At 44.0% G+C, this 21,473-nt stretch overlaps 1 protein-coding gene across 3 annotated transcripts in view; it reads left to right on the top strand.

Annotated features, from left to right (window-relative positions):
- The window catches only part of LOC122946651 (ras-related protein rab7-like), a 36,823-nt gene extending 17,423 nt beyond the window's left edge, over window positions 1–19,400 (top strand). For 2 of the 3 annotated variants that reach the window (XM_044306406.1, XM_044306407.1), the window contains exons 3-6: window positions 3,435–3,561; window positions 7,498–7,716; window positions 11,069–11,194; window positions 18,961–19,400. In XM_044306406.1, coding sequence (XP_044162341.1) covers window positions 3,435–3,561; window positions 7,498–7,716; window positions 11,069–11,194; window positions 18,961–19,047 — 559 coding nt within the window. In that variant the 3' untranslated portion in view covers window positions 19,048–19,400. The remainder of the gene's footprint in view (window positions 1–3,434; window positions 3,562–7,497; window positions 7,717–11,068; window positions 11,195–18,960) is intronic. The other variant, XM_044306408.1, reaches the window with a different exon arrangement.
- Window positions 19,401–21,473: the final 2,073 nt, after the last annotated feature.

The raw sequence follows: 21,473 nt of genomic DNA, 5'->3' as shown, positions 1-21,473 counted from the left end.
AATTCCGTTATGGATTCCGTTACCACGGAACCTAGCGTTATTCTATGACGGAATGTACCATGGAAGCCTTTAAGAGGCATTCCGTCATAATAGAAGTCTATGGGCAGCATAACAGATCCGGACGATTTCTGTTATGCAGGAGTCCTGTCCTGCATAACAGAGAAACCAACCAGATCTGTTATGCTGCACATAGACTTCTATTATGACGGAATGAAAAACGGAATCCATAACGGAATTTAGGCTAAACCCTGGAAAATCCCACTAATGGTGTGTGGGTTTTTTTTGGCACAAAATATGGTATAAATTTAGACCCTATAGAAAGTGTTTTTAACGGCTCTGTTAGGCAGGGTAAGCGGACGCAGTACAGAGGCAAAAACCAGTTTGTAAAGCAAAACTTCAGTGTTTATTCACAAATAAGGTATAGCACAAAACACAAGTCACTTTGCAGTCTTGGTGTTTGTTCACACACACGAAAAGTTCCCTGCTGGCAGTTCTGTCTCGTCAAGTCCATAAGCAGGCTTTAGGAGGCCTGTTTCCCCTACACCCGGGTCTCAGCCCTCCAACTTGGCACAAGCCTCAGATCCCAGCACATAGAGATCCCAACTGTCTTTTAAAGGCAGCTAGGTGTTGCCAAAACCCCGGACCGGCACCTGAGATCCAGTCCGGTGTTTGACCCCACCTGTCCGCCAATCAGTCCAGCAGCACACATTGGGAGGAAAATACTTGTTTTCCCAATACTATTTACTGTGTCACACCTTGTAGAAAAAGGGTGATAGAAATGGGTCCCAGACCAGTTGCAATAGCAAATCCAAAGACTCTGCACTCCGAGAAGTGATTTGCAAGTCACACGTCATTTATTCGACAATGTTCTAATGGCACATTAACGTTTTCGGCCACAGGCCTTCATCTGGATGCTGCACAGTAGGTGGGGGATTGTGCTTCTGGTAATCCTAAGGCCCCTTGCAGATGAGCGTGTCCGGATTAGGTCCGGATGCGTCCCGGTGCATTGCGGCAAACCCGCGCGAGTAGGTACGCAATTTCAGTCAGTTTTGACTGCGATTGCGTTCCGATGTTCAGTTTTTATTGCGTGGGTGCAATGTGTTTTGCACGCGCGTGATAAAAAACTGACTGTGGTACCCAGATCTGAACTTCTTCACAGAAGTTCAGGTTTGGGTTAGTTGTAGTGTAGATTGTATAATTTCACCTTATAACATGGTTATAATGAGAAATAATAGCATTCTGAATACAGAATGCATAGTACTGGAGGGGTTAAAAAAAATTAAAATAAATTTAACTCACCTTAATCCACTTGTTTGCGCAGCTGGCATCTCTTCTGTCGTCTTTTGTGAGGAATAGGACCTTTGATGACGTCACTACGCTCATCACATGGTCCATCACATGATCCATCACCAAAATTTGGCATATCTATCCCACTTTGATAAATTTGGCATATCTTGTGACTGCCTGGTCTATGTTCTAACTTAGACTGCTGCCACACATAGGGTGGAAATCTTTCATTTACCTATACCAAAGATATGGCGTTAAAAAGTCGCAAAAACAGGTTTTGTGTCCCTTTAAATGTCATTGCGACTACATTGTCGTAACTGATATTTTTACAATGCCCTCTCCAGTTTCTGAAATGGGGGCGCAGCAAGAGTGGGGCCATCGGCAAATTTATCTCTAGCTACCTATCTACGAGCTGGCTTGATCCATCACCATGGAGGCGTTTAATATATGACGAGGTACAAGCCTAATCAGAAGTTAAATGCATGCTATGGCAGCACAGGACCATTAAGACCAACAAAGAATATGCTGGTCTTGATAAATCAGGGTCTTAGTTTTTCTGTGAAACATTTTTAGCTTGCCATGATATTCATGTATTTTTTACAAACTTTTTTTGTCACACTTCCTTTTTTGTTCCCTATGGATAAATAAATGGGAAAATGTCTGGAAAAAAAAAAAAAAAAACATACCCAGAGCATGCTACGATTTAAAATGCCATTGCAGTGATTTTATGGCATTTTAATTATTTACTATTGGCAAACATGTAGAATCCGGCCACGCTCCAGTAACTACAAATGATTAGAGATTGTCAAGTGAAATGCAAAGAATCCCAGAGGCTGGAGCAATGGGATGTTGTACAGTCTCATAAACTAAAGGGGGATAGAGGGTAGGTGACCAAAGACCACTGATAAAGTAGTCAGTCATTGCTGTCCCTTGACTTTCTAGATTAAAGCTAGGTCTACACGACGACATTTGCCGCGCGTCATTTTGTTGCACCAATGTCGCGCGACAATTTTTGTAATGGCAGTCTATGGTGTCGCACTGCGTGACAGTCGCAGAAAATCCATTCGAGATGTTGCATGTTGCAGTGCGACACCATAGACTGCCATTATAAAAATTGTTGCACGACATTGGTGCAACAAAATGTCGCGCGACAAATGTTGTAGTGTAGTTGTGGCCTATCTGTCGTGCGACAAATGTCGTCGTGTAGACCTAGCCTAACAGGGGCTCCATTTCTCAGATACTCAACGATCCTAGTTGTATTGTAAGAGTATTTTTAAGTGACTGATTGGTTCTCCCCTTTAATTCGGTTTAATACTCTGTGCAATAGTTTAGAAGTTTCCCTTGTAATGAAGTGGGTTAGAGATAGTACCCATCCCCCATTGTGCTGATAAGACCACATTCCTAAGTGATCCCAAAGACATGCGTGATGCGCACTGGAGGAGGGGCTAACGGGTTAAAACTCTGCTAGCCACCTTCACTTACGAGACTCCACCAGGCCCTCCATTCTAGGTAGGATGTGAGTATGACTTAGGGCTCATGCACACGACCGTATGTATTTTGCGGTCCCCAAAAAAATATGGATGACATCCGTGTGCATTCTGTATTTTGCGGAATGTAACAGCTGGCCCTTCATAGAAAAGTACTATCCCTGTCCATAATGCGGACAATAAAAGGACATGTTCTATTTTTTTGCGGAACGGAAATGCAGACATTCGGAAATGAAATGCACAGAGTAACTTCAGTTTTTTTGCGGACCCATTGAAGAGAATGGCTCAGCATACGGTCCGCAAAAAAAAACGGAACGGGCACGGAAAGAAAATATGTTTGTGTGCATGAGCCCTTACCCTATTTCTCTTGTACACCCTGGGGTGTCGGTCATGTCTTATAACAGGGTGGACAGCCATGGGTTATAGCATGATCGACGGAGTCTCCACCCCATTTAGGCTAGTGATGTTTATTTACTTTTTCTTATTCTGTATGTGATTTCTTTGTGTTATCATATATTCATTCACGTAGCCTGCGTAAGCTTATTCATTCTCAAATCTTTCTAATTCACTTTACGTTACACTAGTGATATGTCCTTACAATAAATGGGGGGGAATAGAATTGTGCATATGACTGTATTGATATTAATTCTGTGTCTGCAGTGTGGGGAAATCGGCATTAATGAACCAGTATGTCAATAACCGCTTCACAAACTTCTACAGAGCAACGATAGGAGCCGACTTCTTCACTAAAGAACTGCGAGTAGATGAGCAGCAGGTCATAGTACAGGTACAGTACATCAAGGTGTAGAAGTTCACACGCTGCTGCTGTCTGTGCTGCAGGACATCTGCACAAGATGGTTCAGGTGCTGATTTCCCGTTCAACTGAAATCTACCTACTGTCTGTCCCAAAATATCCATAACATTTTTCCCAAAAATTTGATTTGGATTTGCACCTATGTGAAAATCTGCTTTAGGGCACAAGCACACGGAGCGGTCATGTTTCGGTTGCAAAGCAGCTGTACAGGCCGCAACGGACGGCCTGTACAGCAGATGTTGGACCCCCACCGATCTGATATTGATGACCTATCCTGATAATAGGCCACCAATGTATACGGGAGGACAACCCCTTTAAGGGTACAGACACACCGAGAGTCATTCACTAACGCCAGTTTCACAACTTTTTAAATGCTTGTGCAACAATATTTTGTTGTAGAAATGTTGGAGAGTGGTGGTGGCCGTGGGCCAAATTTACTAACATTTAAGCCTCGTCGACACTTCCGTTTCCATGGACAGCATGCATACTCATTCATAGTCCATAGGTCTGTGAAAATCACGGACACGACACAGATGGCATCCATGGGGCGTCCATTTTTCACAGAAGACAGATAGAAAATGCTCTTGAAATTAATTTCCAGCTGAGCAACGTCAGTGAATTACGGATGACAAACGGAGAGAAAAACGAACACACGGATCTTTCACGGATGATACACAGGCGCTTTTTTTTTTTTACGGACGTGACACTGACACGGAAGTGGGGACGAGGCGTTTTGCTAGTTTCCAGGAGTAAATGTCATGTACTGGAGTAGATTTCATGCCAAGCGCATGGACCAGCAGAGGATGTGCCTAATTTATGATGTGCAAAAGTGTACATGAGATTTGTTGACTCTCATACGCTTTGCTGGTACTGTATTCCTGCTTCTTCTTTTTTTTATCTCAAGAGTTTCCGAGCTGCAAAACCATCCGCAACATGTGTCCAGGTAGCTTTAGGGTGCTTTTACTTGTAGTTTTTTTTTGCAACTTTTGATGTATTTTTGCAGTACAAATGCCAGCTCCAGATGTTACTTGAAGGTTTATGAGAAGTATAAATTGCAGGACACACATACACATTTTTTTTGCTACTGGCGTTTTACTTGATTTGGTGGCGTTTTTTCTCTTTTTGGCTTCTTTTAAAAAATGTTGCATGCTGAAGCTCTTGGTGTTTTTTTTTCCAGCTCTTATGCCTCATTCACACATCAGTGTTCGGTCAGTGATTTTCATCAGTGATTTATGAGCCAAAACCAGGTGCGGCTCTAAACACAGAGCAGGAGCAGATCTTTCCCTTCTACCTCATGTCTGTGGAGGCTCCACTTCTGGTTTTGGCTCACAAATCACTGATGGAAATCACTGACCAAACACTGAAGTGTGAACGAGGCCTTATAGCATCACCTTCTCTATAGGGGGCAAACACTATGAAGAAGCAGCTAGTGGTAAGATAGACATTCGTGTGAATGGGGACTCTAATAGCTATGGAATGCAGCTGCTTACTTTGTCTAAGAGCTTATTCACACTCCGGTGAATGACTGACATATACTGTTCATGCTCTCCATGGACATCATACATATCCATTGATTTTAGTGTGTTTATTCACACAGTCTTGTTTTTACAATGAAAGCATGCCCTACTTTGGTCTATGGGTCAGTGGAAATCGCAGACAGAACACTGATGCTATCTGTTTTTCACTGATCCATTCTATAGAAAAAATTTCAAAAAGTTATTCAAGGATCAACCATGGTGAAAAACCATGAAGCCATGGAATGAACTTGAACCTTTGCGGATGCGGAGCAGAGCCGCAACACCGTCTAACTATTTGCATCTGCAAAGAAAGTCCCAGCAATGCTACAAAATGCCCACTGAAGTCATTAGCTTTGCGCCAGGGCCAGAGCGGCTTTAGTCTTGTCTCTAATGCTCATGACCGTTGTTTGGGTCCGGGTCCAATTCACATTTTTTGAGGATCACACACGGACCCATTTATTTTTAGGGGTCCATAAAAATATGCGGACATCTGTATTCTGCAGTTTGTGGATCACAAAATACATACGGTCATGTGTATGAGGCCTTAGTAATGGAGGGTACAGCGAGTAGAGCGTTCCCTTTCTGATATCTGCTCTTAGGGGTGGACGGCCCACCGAAATTCTTGGAAATTCTTCCAAGTCCTCATATATAATATGATGCACTCAGCGTTAATTTACATTGGGAGTATCTGGTGTTCATGTACTTGGCATGGAGCAACAGATGCCCTCCTGATTATCACTGTCCTTTAGGGCTCATTCACACAAACGTTTTTTGCGTTCCGTATACGGGCCATTTATTGCGTTCCTGTATACGGTCCGTATACGAAACCATTCATTTCAATGGGTCCGCAAAAAAATATGGAATGTACTCCGTGAGCATTCCGTTTCCGTATGTCCGCAATTCCATTCTGCTAGATTTCGAGTCTTGTCCTATTCTTGTCCGCAAATCACGGTCTGTGGCTCCATTCAAGTCAATGGGTCCGCAAAAAAAAACGGAACACATACGGAAATGCATCCGTATGTCTTCCGTATCCATTCAGTTTTTTTGCGGAACCATCTATTGAAAATGTTATGCCCAGCCCAATTTTTTCTATGTAATTACTGTATACTGTATATGCCATACGGAGAAACGGAAACAAAAAACGGAACAACGGATCGGTGAAAAACGGTCCGCAAAACACTGAAAAAGCCATACGGTCGTGTGAACAAGATCTTAGGCTTCATGCACACGACCGTTGTTTTATTCCGTGTTCGTTGTTCCGTTTTTCGGTGATTTTCTGCGGACCCATTGACTTTAAATGGGTCTTTTGAAAACTCGGCTAATGCACTGTTTGTCATCCGCGTCCGTGATCCGTGGTTCCAGTCCAGTCAAAAAAATATAACCTGTCCTATTATTTTCGCGGAAAACGATTTGCTGACCCATTCAAGTCAATGGGACCGCTAAAAAACACGGAGGCACACAAGATTGTCATCCGCGTCCGTTTTTTTCCTTTCATTTGCATGGCAAACCTGTCTTAGATTTTTTTTAACTTTCCTTCATGTCTGGTGATCCTCCAAAAATAAAGGAAGACCCACGGAAACAAAAACGGATCACGGAACAACAAAACCCCATTTTGTGGAAACGGAACACAACAACGGTCGTGTGCATAAGGCCCCAGGATGATGAATACTATGATGGGGCACAGGAGCCCACAGCTCCCTGCCATGCTGTTCACCCTCAGAGGCCACCAGCCACTATATGAGGCACTGTACAAATGGCACAGGTAAAAAAGCATCTCAGGCCGCAGGCTGGAAAGGGCCCGTGACCTGCACCAGAGGCGGCAACCTGGAACGGAACTTTTTTCCTTCTTTCCTTGGCAACTAGAGGAGTCATTACTTAGGGAAGTCCAGGCAGCATGCTTAAGAGAGAACTGGCTTGGTGCTGTGGCCTGCATCTAACCTCCAAAGGAGGACAGAACACCACAAAGGGACAGATTCTGGGGAAGTATTTTGTGTTGCACTGTAGTATTTGGTGCTACTGGGAAAGTATTTTGTGCTGCACCGTGGTATTGCTGACTTGTGTTGACCCTGCCTTCTGTCAATTTGCACCCAACTACAACACAGGGGCCACTTTAAAAAAAAATTAAGATCACTTTACGTTTTCTGAGACTTTAATACAGATAACCTATCCTCTGGTGCTGGTGCCTCAAATTGCTGATCGGCGGGGGGTCCCGGGCATCCCACTGATCCAGAGGATAGCTCATCAGTATTAACATCTTGGAAAACCCTTTGAAGTTCTTAGTCCGTCCCTGTCAACCCAAGTAGGACATGTGGAAAGGGGTTATGCAAAATGGGTAACAAGTCAAACATATCAAATGTTAGTAAGGGAATAATAAACTTTCTCATTTTTGTAGATCTGGGATACAGCAGGCACAGAGCGCTTCCAGTCTTTGGGTGCTGCACTTTACCGGGGTACAGACTGCTGCCTGCTGGTTTTTGATGTTACATCTCCAAACTCTTTCAATGCCCTTGATACCTGGCATAAGGAATTCCTGGTACAAGCTGACCCTGAGTCTCCCGAAAAATTCCCTTTTGTGGTCATTGCAAACAAGGCAGACCTAGAGGAACGTCAGGTCAGTACAAGTTCTACACAACTGCAGCCACTTTGTGATTTTGCCAACAGCTGGGAATGAGCCGCCCGTTGTATTCTGTAGGTAAAAGAAAGTTCCTTTTAGGCCTCGTCCACATTTCCGTTTTTCACTGACATGTGCTGTCCGCATCTTCCACGAACAGCACAGGTACACATTGATTTAAATGCATCTGTTCACATTTCAGTATTTTTTTTTACTGACCCTGGGTCAGTAAGAAAATCAAGGAGACATGCACTAATTTGATCTGTGATGCGGACCAAGCAAGCCCATTGAATTCTATAGGTCTGTAAAAATCACTGACATGCATCCGTGCGGTGTCTGTGTTGCGTCCGTTTTTCGCTAAAAACAAAGGGCTTGTTCACGCAAACGTATGGGTTCCGTTCCGTGCATTGGGGCCGCAATTTGCTGTCCGCAATGCACGGAGAACGTTCGTGAGGCCTCTGGGAGGGATCCAGACCCATTCAACTTGAATGGGTCCGCATCCCTCCGTTCAGCAAAAAAAAATAGGACATGTTCTATCTTTGTGCGGAACGGAAGTACGGAACGGAACCTCACAGAAGCACTCCGTAGTGCTTCCGTGGGGTTTCCGTTCCACATCTCCGGATTTGCGGAATGCACACGAAACTGTCTCCGTTTATTGCGGATCTGCCTATGCGGTCCGAAATACGGCAACGGAATCCATACGTTCGTGTGAACAAGCCCTAATAGGAGATTCTTTAGAAATACATTTTTAGCAGAGCAACGTCAGTGTATTATGGATGAAAACAGACACACGGACCAACCACGGATCCTTTTACGGACAGCTTCACAAATTAAACTTGTACGCTTTTTTACGGACAAGACACTGACACGGAAATGTGAACGAGGCCTTAGAACAGGTCCACACAAGAAGGATATGCTGCAGATTTTCTGCTGCTAAATTGCAAACAGAAAATGCGTAGCATTTTATAATAGGAAGAAAGTAAGGCCCCCTGCGCACGAACGTGTGCACCCCGTGGTCGTGCTGCGGCCCGCAATGCACGAACACAGTCCGTGGGGCAGCCACAGCGGATCGCGGACCCATTCACTTGAATGGGTCCGCGATCCGGCCGTTCCGCAAAAAGATAGGACATGTTCTATCTTTTTGCGGAACGGAAGTACGGGACAAAACCCCACGGAAGCACTCCATAGTGTTCCGTGGTTCTGTTCCGCACCATTCCGCATCTCCGGATTTGCGGACCCATTCAAGTGAATGGGTCCGCATCCGTGATGCGGAATGACCACGGAACAGCACCCGTATATTGCGGATCCGCAATACGGCAACAGGGTGCACACGTTCGTGTGAAGGGGGCCTAAATGAGATTTAGGTTGGGGCTATATGGTGAATTTTACATAAGCCCCCTGAGCTGCAGCAGAAAGGACGCTCCCCTTGAGCTGTCAGCTTGATATAAATCTAGCAGAGCAATGAATGGGGAGATCTCTGGATCCATGGGAGGTACAGGGCTGGTTCTAGATGTGTTAAAGATTATCATGTACTATATGAAGTCAGATTTTTTAGATTTTTTTTTTAATCATGGGAGAACCCCTTTAAGGTCTGGCTTATAGCTAAGCAAGTCACACAGTTTCTTTCATTTCACTTTTCCAATGGTGAAGAACTGCAAGTGTTTGTGCACCTGTATCCTAGTCGCGCTCCACTGGCAGCTTTCCATACCAGTAGTCACTGTTTGCATGAAAGCTCCAAAATAGTTACGTGGCACATACACACTGGGTGCATGAACTTCTGCTTGCGCAAATGCTGGGAGGCATACACGTGTCTAACAGGTGGATCTGTTGCTATTGGGTACTGAACACAAGGCCATGCATACTAGTGCACTGGGTGTCATGAGACAGCTAGGCTGCTCCTTCATACCCAGCAGAAATGTATCGAAACTATTGGAAAGCAAAAGTAGTTGTCCGTGACAATCAAGAGTCTGCTTTCCCTTAGGAAGCCTTTTTGCTACTCGCTATTTAAAAAAAAAATCTGTTTTCATACATTTCCATAATTGGTTTTAATGATTTGTTTCCTCATTTATTCTAATCAGGCAAAAAAAAAAAGGGGGTTAATTAACACGACTGTATGAATGGGTCCGCATCCGTTCCTCGGGTGTGGAACCATTAATTTCAATGGGGCCGCAAAAGATGCGTACAGCACACTGTGTGCTATCTGCATCCGTAGTTCCGTTCCGCGGCCCTGCAAAAAGCATAGAGCACGTCCTATTCTTGTCCGCAATTGCGTTCATTGCAGGGGTATTGGGCCCCCGTTTTTGTGAACGGTGGGGGTTCCAGCAGTAGGACCCCCACGATCTAATAGTTATCACCTAGCCTACAGATAGAGGTAAACTTAAAGGGGTTATCCCATCTTAGACAATAGGGGCATATCGCTAGGATATGCCCCCATTGTCTGATAGGTGCGGGTCCCAAAGGTGATCGGTACAAGGAGAACTGAGCCGGGGAGAGTTGCGAGTTTCCCGGGGTCCGACCACCACCAGGCGCAGCTCCCCGCCTCTCCCATTGAAGTGAATGGGAGCGCACCGCGCATGCGCAGCCACCGCTCCCATTCATTTCTATAGGGCCGACGGAAAACAACGAGCCAGCGCTCGGCTATTTTCAGCAGCTTCATAGAAATGAATGGAGGGCGGCTGCACATGCGCCCTCCTCCACTTTCTCCGCTCCATTCTCCTTGTAGGTGCGGGTCCCATTGTTCATTGTCCCCTTTAATATAACCGGAATACCCCTTTAAGGCCAGTTTCACACAAGTCTGTGAAATACACTCCATGTGACAGCAGTATTGCCCAGACTGGACTCTGCTCCTGTGACATGAACTCACAGCAATATAATGCTGCATGTTCAAGCCCGACCCCAGCTCTACTGAATTGTACTGACTGCATTATGTGAGTACTATTCAGGAGGTCTGGCAGGAACGCTATAATGCCGTGAGTTCATGTCACAGAAGCAGCGTTCAGTCTGGGAATTACTGCTGCCAAACCACCTGCAACAAAGAATAGATTGATAGATATATCCCATGCTGCCGGTCAGGATCTGTTTACCTGGCTGCAGCGGTGACGTCACATCCACAACACACTGTAAAGCAATACAGATACCTTCCATTCAATAGAAAGGACCATTCTTGTCTGCTATATGGACCAGAATAGGCCACGTTCTATAATTCGCAGAATTGCACAAAAAATACAGATGTGTGCATGGCCCCATAGAAGTCATTGTGCGATCCACAAAAACGTGGCTGGCACACAGATGAAAAATACGGTTGTGTGCATTAGGGCTTAATATTATACTTACAATACTTATTTTGTTATAGGTCACCCCACGCCAGGCACAGGAATGGTGTAAAGCATGTACAGCAGAGTACTATGAAACGAGTGCCAAAGAAGCAGTGAATGTAAATGAGGCGTTCCTAGGAGCAATCAGACTTGCCTTAAAACATGTACGTAACAAAATAATGTAAAACACTGTGCTAAATACCTATCTACACCTGGTAGAAGCAAGTAACAGCATAACTGCCCCTTTAGGCTGGTTTCGCATGAGCGTATTCAGTCTGGGAAATATGCTCTATGTGGGAGCTTTATTTCCCGAGTGAACACTGCACCACTATAGTGAACTCGTAGCCAGGGGTGTAACCACCATAGCAGCAGACCGTGCGACCGCTATGGGGCCCAGGGCAAGAGGGGGCCCTGTTGGGATTATCCCCTCTTCTACTGGGCGTGAAAACTTGGTCAGGACTCTACCCTCTAAAGCAGGGGTACTCAAGTACTTTTTGTAAAGGTCTGCTGTAGGATGAAGGTACGAGCTGCAAAACAAAAAAATATATATATAAGGAGGGACAACACCTTTGGCGTGTAGCGCTGCATTATTATTATTTTTTTTTATTTATTACAATAATCCACACCTCCAAGCCCACCTAATCTCATTTCTGCTGATCACAGCAAGAATGTCCTTTCAGTGCCCCCTAACAATATTGATGCCCCTCAGACAGTATGATATCCCTTTAGTGCTCCACAGAGTATGATACCCCTAAGTGCACCCTCACAGCAGGATGATCCCTTAGTGCCCCCACACATTATGATGCTCCTTAGTGCCCCTGACACATTGCGATGCCTCCTTAGTTCCTCCCCACAGAGTATGAATACCCTAAGTGCCCCCTCACAGTAGTAATGCCCCCTCTGTGCCCCTTTCACAGTAGTAATGTCCACTTTGTGCCCCCTTCACAGTAATAATTCCCATTGTGCCCCCTTCATAGTAATAATCCCCATTGTGCCTCCTTCACAGTAATAATGCCCCTTAATAGTAGTAATGCCCATTGTACCCCCTTAATAGTAATAATGCCCATTGTACCCCCTTAATAGTAATAATGCCCATTGTACCCCCTTAATAGTAATAATGCCCATTGTGCCCCCTTAATAGTAATAATGCCCATTGTGCCCCCTTCACAGTAATAATGCCCATTGTGCCCCCTTCACAGTAATAATGCCCATTGTGCCCCCTTCACAGTAATAATGCCCTCTGTGCCCCCTTCAGAGTAGAAATTTCCATTGTGCCCCCTCCAGAGTAAGAATGCTTATTGTGCCCCCTCCATAATAGAAATGCCCATTGTGCCCCCTTTACATTAGCATTGCCCATTGTGCCCCCGGATTCGGACCGCGGTCTGCCAGTTGAGTACCCCGCTCTAAGGCCTCTTTCACACTACAGTATGTCTATTTCAGTGTTTTGCGGTCCGTTTTTCACGGATCCGTTGTTCCGTTTTTTTGCTTCCGTTGTGGTTCAGTTTCCGTTCCGTTGTTCCGTTCCGTTTTTCCGTATGGCATATACAGTATACAGTAATTACATTGAAAAAATTGGGCTGGGCATAACATTTTCAATAGATGGTTCCGCAAAAAACGGAACGGATACGGAAGACATACGGATGCATTTCCGTATGTGTTCTGTTTTTTTTGCGGACCCATTGACTTGAATGGAGCCACGGACCGTGATTTGCGGCCAAATATAGGACATGTTCTATCTTTCAACGGAACGGAAAAACGGAAATACGGAAACGGAATGCATACGGAACACATTCCGTTTTTTTTGCGGAACCATTGAAATGAATGGTTCCGTATACGAACCGTATACGGAACGCAAAAAACGGACCGCAAAACGGAAAAAAAAAACGGTAGTGTGAAAGAGGCCTAAAGGAACAACTTTTAGCAAATGAGGCAGTGAAAAAAAATGGCCCAAGGGTCATTGAAAGAGGTTAAGACAGAAACCCTTCTGTCCTGTGTGGGGGGCCTGGTTTGATCTTTGCTATGGGGCCCTCGTTTCTACATGTGCGCCACTGCTTGCAGCATCATAATGATTTAAGATGCTGTGATTTGCCATCTCACTGCCGGTCTACTGTACTGCAGTCACCGCATTATGTGAATAGCAGACCTGTAATAACTAGTGTTGAACGAACTTGTGATTTGCAAGTTTGGAGTTCGGGTTATCTAAGAATTCCGTAATGAATTACGTTACCACGGACCATAACGGAATTCTATGACGGCATGCATCACGGAAGCCTATAAGAGGCATTGCGTCATAATAGAAGTCTATGACCAGCATAGATTTCTATTATGACGGAAAGCAATACGGAATGCCTCTTATAGGCTTCCGTGATGCATGCCGTCATAGAATTCCATTAGGCCTCTTTCACACGGGCGTCATGTTTTTTGCCCGGATAAGAGGCGGGTGCGTTGCGGGAAAATGCACAATTTTTCCGTGCGAGTGCAAAACATTGTCATGCGTTTTGCACTCGCGTGAGAAAAATCGCGCATGTTTGGTACCCAAACCCAAACTTCTTCACAGAAGTTCGGGCTTGGGATTGATGTTCTGAAGATTGTATTATTTTCCCTTATAACATGGTTATAAGGGAAAATAATAGCATTCTGACTACAGAATGCATAGTATAATAGTGCTGGAAGGGTTAAAAAAATAAAAAAGTTAACTCACCTCATCCTCTTGTTCGCGTAGTTCGTTCCCGGTCTGTTCTTTGCTAGCTGTGGGCTTGGGCTGAATGACCTGTGGTGACGTCAGATCACATGCTCCATCACCACGGTGATAGACCATGTGATTGGAGCATGTGATCTGACGTCACCACAGGTCATTCAGCCCAAGCCCACAGCTAGCAAAGAACAGACCGGGAACGAACTACGCGAACAAGAGGATGAGGTGAGTTAACTTTTTTATTTTTTTTAACCCTTCCAGCACTATTATACTATGCATTCTGTAGTCAGAATGCTATTATTTTCCCTTATAACCATGTTATAAGGGAAAATAATACAGTGAATAGACTGTCACCTAGAACCCATGCGTGAAAATCGCACCGCATCCGCACTTGCTTGCGGATGCTTGCGATTTTCACGCAACCCCATTCACTTCTATGGGGCCTGCGTTGCGTGGATTATCGCACCGCAACGCACAAAGAGGAGCATGCTGCGATTTTCACGCAACGCATAAGTGATGCGTGAAAATCACCGCTCATGTGAACAGCCCCATAGAAATGAATGGGTCAGGATTCAGTGCGGGTGCAATGCGTTCAACTCACGCATCGCACCCGCGCGGAATACTCGCTCGTGTGAAAGGGGCCTTAGGTCCCTTTCACACGAGCGTGATTTCCGCGCGGGTGCCATGCATGACGTGAACGCATAGCACCCGCACTGAATCCGGCACCATTCATTTCAATGGGGCTGTGTACATGAGCGTTTTTTTTCACGCATCACTTCTGCAATGCTTTGAAATCGCAGCATGTTCTATATTCTGCGTTTGTAACGCAGGACAGGCCCCATAGATGTGAATGGGGCTGCGTGAAAAACGCATTGCATCCGCAAGCAAGTGCGGGTGCGATGCGTTTTTTACTGATGGTTGCTAAGAGACGTTGTTTGTAAACATTCAGTTTTTTATAACGCGCGTGAAAAACGCATCAAAACGCATTGCACCCGCGCGGAAAAAACTGAACAACTAAACGCAATCGCAGACAAAACTGACTTGTTTTAGTGCCAAAATCGCAACATTTTCACTGAACGCACCCTGAACGCATCCGGCCCCAATCCGCAACGCCCATGTGAAACCAGCCTTATGGTCCGTGGTAACGTATTTCATTATGGAATTCTTAGATAACCCGAACGTCGAAGTTGCAAATCACAAGTTCGCTCAACACTAGTAATAACCAATTCTAATAGTAAAGGGCACATACAAAAATGGCCACACCTTAAAGTCACGTGATTACATCCCAAAGTTTATTGATATCCAAAACATGATCACATAGTTAAAAACTATTACACAGGAAGTGTACCATAAAAGAATAATCGTAATCCCGCATCTTCCACATGTTAAACCCCTGATAAGGTAATGACCCAGGTACCTGAATCAGGCAGAAACTATAAGGCCTCTTTTCCCACGGGCATTTGCGGATCCGCAATACACGGGTGCCGTTTCGTGGGCATTCCGCATCACGGATGCGGACCCATTCACTTCAATGGGTCCGCAAATCCAGAGATGCGGAATGGTGCGGAACGGAAGCACGGAACGGAACCCTACGGAAGCACTACGGAGTGCTTCTGTGGGGTTTCGTCCCGTACTTCCGTTCCGCAAAAAGATAGAACATGTCCTATCTTTTTGCGAAACGGCCGGTTTGCGGACCCATTTAAGTGAATTGGTCCGTGATCCGCAGCGGCTGCCCCAAGGACTGTGCTCGTGCATTGCGGCCCGTATTTTGCAGCCTGCAGCACAACCACGGGGCGCCCACGCCTGTGGGAAAGAGGCCTTAATGAATGAAAAAATACTGACCAGTGCATATAAAGTGCAAGCGTGTATCACCGCTGTCTGTGGCTTCATCAGGGGTCACCCCTTATGAAGCTGCAGGCAGTGGCGATATGCACGGGGCTTTGTTCCTTCTACCTTAACTGTTTGGTTTACATTTGACATTATAAATGTTGCATTTTTAGGAGTCACTTGAACTTTATATGCACCGGTCACTTTAGTAACTTTTCATTAATAGTTTCTGCCTAATTCAGGTACCTGGATCTCACCACAATACAATACCTTAGGGCTCATGCACACAACTGTATGTATTTTGCGGTCCGCAAAAAATACAGGTGGCGTCCGTGCGCATTCCGTATTTTGCGGAACGGAACAGCTGGCCCCTAATAGAACAGTCCTATCCTTAATAATAGGACATGTTAAATTTTTTTGCAGAATGGACATACGGAAACGAAATGCACACGATGTGTTTTTTTTTGTGGTCCCATTGAAATTAATGGTTCCGCATACGGTCCGCCCAAAAAACAGAACGGACACGGAAAGAAAATACATTTGTGTGCAAGAGCCCTTATCAGGGGTTTATTTTATGGAAGGTACAGGTTTACTGATTATTCTTGCTGCACACTTGCTAAGGGCTCATGCACACAAACGCATTTTCTTTCTGAGTCCATTCCGTTTTTTTTTCCGTAAGCGGAAACAATCCTTTCAATGGGTCAGCCCCAAAAAATGTGCATTCCCTTTCCGTATGTCCATTCTGCAAAAAGATAAAACATGTCCTATTATTGTCCGCATTACGGACAAGGATAGGACTGTTCTATTAGGGGCCAGCTGTTCCGTCCCGCAAAATACGGAATGCACACCGACAGCATCCGTATTTTTTTGAGGACCGCAAAATACATACGGTTGTGTGCATGAGCCCCAAGGTAGTGTATTAGGCTACATGCACATGACCGTATGTGTTTTGCGGTCCGCAAATTGCGGATCCGCAAAAAAAAAAAAAAAACAGATGACATACACTTGCACAGTTTTTGAAGGAAGTTGGCAGTAAAGTTGTTCCAAACATCTTTTAGAGCTAACCACAGATCTGCTGTAGATGTAGGCTTGCTCAAATCCTTCTGTCTCTTCATATAATCCGGGACAGACTAGATAATATTGAGGCCAGGGCTCTGTGGAGGCCAAATCATCACTTTCAAGACTCCTTGTTCTTCTTTATGCTAAATATAGTTCTTAATCACATTCGCTGGATATTTGGGGTTGTTGTTCTGCTGCAGAATAAATTTGGAGCCAATCAGACACCTCCCTAATGGTGTTGCATGATGGAGAAGTTCCTATTTTTTCATGCATAGTTGATTGAAAACAAGGCTGTCCATTTTAGCAAATGGAGTTGGGGCATCTGTTTTAATGGTGTCCTCAATGCTGAAAAATACAAGCAGATCAATCATACAATACCAGGAAGGTCTGATTAGCTCCAACTGTCTTCTGCAGCAAGAAAACAACCCCAAACATACAGCCAATGTCATTAAGAACTATCTTCAGCATAAAGATCTGGGAATACTGATGATATGGGCGCCATAATCCTTGATATCGTCATCAAGTCTGTCTGGGATTAAACGAAGAGACAGAAGGATGCGAGCAAGCCGAAGATCTGTGGTTAGCTCTCCAAGATGTCTGGAATAATCTCCCTGCCGAGTTCATTAAATTGTGCACAAGTGTACCTAGAAGGATTGATGCTATTTTGAAGTCAAAGGGCGGTCAGACCAAGTATTGATTTGATTTAGGCTAGTTTTACACTAGTGTTAGAATCATCCATCAGAAGAACAGCCTGTTGGAGTTCATCATATCTGACATAGCTGGATACTGCCTTTCCACACTGGAGTCCATGGGTTATAATGGGATCCAGTGGCAATCCAGCAGCAATCCAGCCTGCTTCCAGCATTAGTACTGGGATTCGGCCGGAAAGAAGGCAGATCCCCCACCAGGTCCTATTAGTCTAATGGGGCCTGGCTGTGGTCTGGCCCTTACCAGCTAAGGCTACTTTCGCACTTGCGCAGAGGATCTCAATACTGGAATTAAACGGATCCGTTTTGATTTTGTACATGAGGATGCATCCGTTCCGATGAGGTTGTGTGAAATCAAAACGGGAAAAAAAAATGGATCTGTCACTAAATACATTAAAAGTCAATGGGTGACGGATCAGTTTTTTTTAGGCTCCGTAAAAAACTGATCCGTCACTAGCGACTTACATTGTTTTCAGTGCTGGATCCGTTTTTATGGCCGGACACAAAACCACAGCTTGCAGCGGTTTTGAGTCCGGTCACAAAACGGAATAAAAGACATCCTGAACGGATCTCTTTCCATTCAGAATGCATGAGGACTAAACAGAAATGTTTTTTTTTTGGTATCGAGATCCTCTGCCAGATCTCAATACCGGAAAACGCAAGTGTGGAAGTAACCTTAACATTTTGCACATATGTAAAATACTGACCTCTGAGTAGCATAAAAGACCTGAGAGGTCTACTATAGACACATGTAGCGACTCCATTGTGGATTTTCCGTTTTGGATATGTCCAAAAACTGCTGCTGCTGCATTTCAGTGGGTCCTCTGCTCCTTTCAGTCGTTGCAAAGATTAAAAGCTGCGGGTAAAACCCGCAACAACTACTGACATGCTGCGGACCAAAATTCCACTGTGCAAGAGACTTTACGCTGCAGGTTCTTTCTAGTCTTTAAATTGTCACCTACTGTATTGAAAGGGTATTTTTAAGTGACTGATTGATTCTCCCCTTTAATACTTTGTGTAATAGTTTATAAGTTTCCCTTGTAATGATGTGGGTTAGAAATAGTATCCATCCCCCATTGTGCTGATAAGACCACATTCCTGAGTGATCTCACAGACATGCCTGCTGCACATTGAAGGAGGGGCTAACAGGTTAAAACATTATGACCCACATTTTCTTGGCAGACTCCACCAGGCCCTCCATCTAGGTAGGATGTGAGTATGATTGCCCTATCTATCTTGTACACCCTGGGGTGTCGGTCATGTGTTATAACAGGGTAGACAGCGATGGGTTATAGCATGATCGACTGAGTCTCCACCCCATTTAGGCTAGTGATATTTACTTTTTATTATTCTTTATGTGTAATATTCTTTATTTATTTGTGTTATTGTATATTTAATCACTTAGTAAATATATTTATTCACGTAGCCTGCGCATGCTTATTCATTCTCAAATCTTTTCGATTTCACTTTATGTTACACCTACTTTACTTTTAATGTGAATTTAGCAATTTTTCCACATGATGCTCTAATGCAGAGAATCCAAAGCATGTGGCTGTACCCTGTGTATACTGCCAGCTACTGTACGTTCATGCCGATTCACTATACAGGCCGTAATGGGATATTATTACACCTTTCTCCACAGCATAAATTATCAGGACAGCCTGCAGCAAACGAATCGGTGAATCTATTAGAAAAAAAGGCCAAACACAAAAAGAAGTGTGACTGTTAATTTCCTATGTACCCCCGCTGGATACCAGGACTGGATTTGGTCTTCTGCATAAAGTGCTTGGGCATCCCAGAGCACACAAGTGGACAGACGACAACTCTTGATGACACAATAGAAAAACTTTTCGATGTAGGCACATTTGCAAGCGATGAGGTACAGAATGCTCTGCCTTCTAGTGGACAAAGACTTATTTCTTGATGTCTGAATTCACACATCATATTAATTTAATATTTTACAAATTGTTTTATTAAACTTTCCCACCACCATTGGGAACAAAATTTCATATTGCTCTCTGATGACCCTTCAGGGGAAAAAAAACACAAAAATGTAAGTGAATTAAAATTTTACAAAAACTTGTTCACATGCTGAGAATTTTTATTTCTTTTAGCCATTTTAGACCCCATTCACACGTGTGTACCCTTTAATTTCAATAGGGGTGCAAAAAATGCAGACACCACACTGTGTGGTCCCTGCATCTATATGTCCATTCTGCAATCCCATAAAAAAAATATAGAACATGTCCTATTCTTGGTAGTTTTGTGAACAATAGACATTGTTACAATTAGAGTTGAGCAAACCGAGCTTTGGATGCTACATCCGAAGTAGCTTCGTTTAAAACTTTGGAATAATACTGTACTGATATTTGTCTCCATACAGAATTAGAATGTATGGGTTCCAATGAGCCAAAGTTAGTTTTTAAAGTGGAAAACCACTTCGAAACCGGACTCTGCTTTGGTTCCGACTAGTACCTTGGAACCGAAGCAGAGTTTGGCTTTAAGTTTTAAAGTGCTTTTCCACTTTAAAAATCAACCACCGAAGTCAACAAAGTGACTGAGCCACTTTGTAAATAACTACAGTCAGGTCCATAAATATTGGGACAGACACAATTCTAACATTTTTGGCTCTATACACCACCACAATGGATTTGAAATGAAAAACAAGATGTGCTTTAACTGCAGACTGTCAGCTTTAATTTGAGGTATTTACATCCAAATCAGGTGAACGGTGTAGGAATTACAACAGTTTGCATATGAGCCTCCCACATGTTAAGGGACCAAAAGTAATGGGACAATTGGCTTCTCAGCTGTTCCATCACCAGGTGTGTGTTATTCCCTCATTATCCCAATTACAATGAGCAGATAAAAGGTCCAGAGTTAATTTCAAGTGTGCTATTTGCATTTGGAATCTGTTGATGTCAACTCTCAAGATGAGATCCAAAGAGCTGTCACTATCGGTGGAGCCATCATTAGGCTGAAAAAACACAACAAACCCATCAGAGAGATAGCAAAAACATTAGGCATGGCCAAATGAGCTCAGCAACACCAAAAGACCCAGAAGACCACAGAAAACAACTGTGGTGGATGACCGAATAATTATTTCCCTGGTGAAGAAAACACCCTTCACAACAGTTGGCCAGATCAAGAACACTCTCCAGGAGGTAGGTGTATGTGTGGTCAAAGTAAACAATCAAAAGAAGACTTCACCAGTGTGAATATAGAGGGTTCACCACAAGATGTAAACCATTGGTGAGCCTCATAAACAGGAAGGCCAGATTAGAGTTTGCCCAACATCTAAAAAAGCCTTTACAGTTCTGGAACATCCTATGGACAGATGAGACCAAGATCAACTTGTACCAGAGTGATGGGAAGAGAAGAGTATGGAGAAGGAAAGGAGCTGCTCATGATCCTAAGCATACCACCTCATCAGTGAAGCATGGTGGTGGTAGTGTCATGGCGTGGGCATGTATGGCTGCCAATGGAACTGGTTCTCTTGTATTTATTGATGATGTGACTGCTGACAAAAGCAGCAGGATGAATTCTGAGGTGTTTCGGGCAATATTATCTGCTCATATTCAGCTAAATGCTTCAGATATCAATGGACAGCGCTTCACATTGCAGTTGGACAATGACCCAAAGCATACTGCAAAAGCAACCAAAGAGTTTTTTAAGGGAAAGAAGTGGAATGTTATGCAATGGCCTAGTCAATCACCGGACCTGAATACGATTGAGCATGTATTTCACTTGCTGAAGAAGAAACTGAAGGGAAAATGCCCCAAGAACAAGCAGGAACTAAAGACAGTTGCAGTAGAGGCCTGGCAGAGCATCACCAGGGATGACAGCCTGATGTCTATGCGTTCTAGACTTCAGGCTGTAATTGACTGCAAAGGATTTGCAACCAAGTATTAAAAAGTAAAAGTTTGATTTATGATTATTATTCTGTCCCATTACTTTTCATCCCTTAACAAGTGGGACGCACCTATGCAAACTGCTGTAATTCCTGCACCGTTCACCTGATTTGGATGTAAATACCCTCAAATTAAAGCTGACAGTCTGCAGTTAAAGCACATCTTGTTTGTTTCATTTTAAATCCATTGTGGTGGTGTATAGAGCCAAAAATGTTAGAATTGTGTCGATGTCCCAATATTTGTG

This window comes from Bufo gargarizans, chromosome 9, assembly GCF_014858855.1.
Source record: "Bufo gargarizans isolate SCDJY-AF-19 chromosome 9, ASM1485885v1, whole genome shotgun sequence".
NCBI classification, from domain to species: Eukaryota; Metazoa; Chordata; class Amphibia; order Anura; family Bufonidae; genus Bufo; species Bufo gargarizans.
This window is presented reverse-complemented; position numbering and strand designations above follow the sequence as displayed.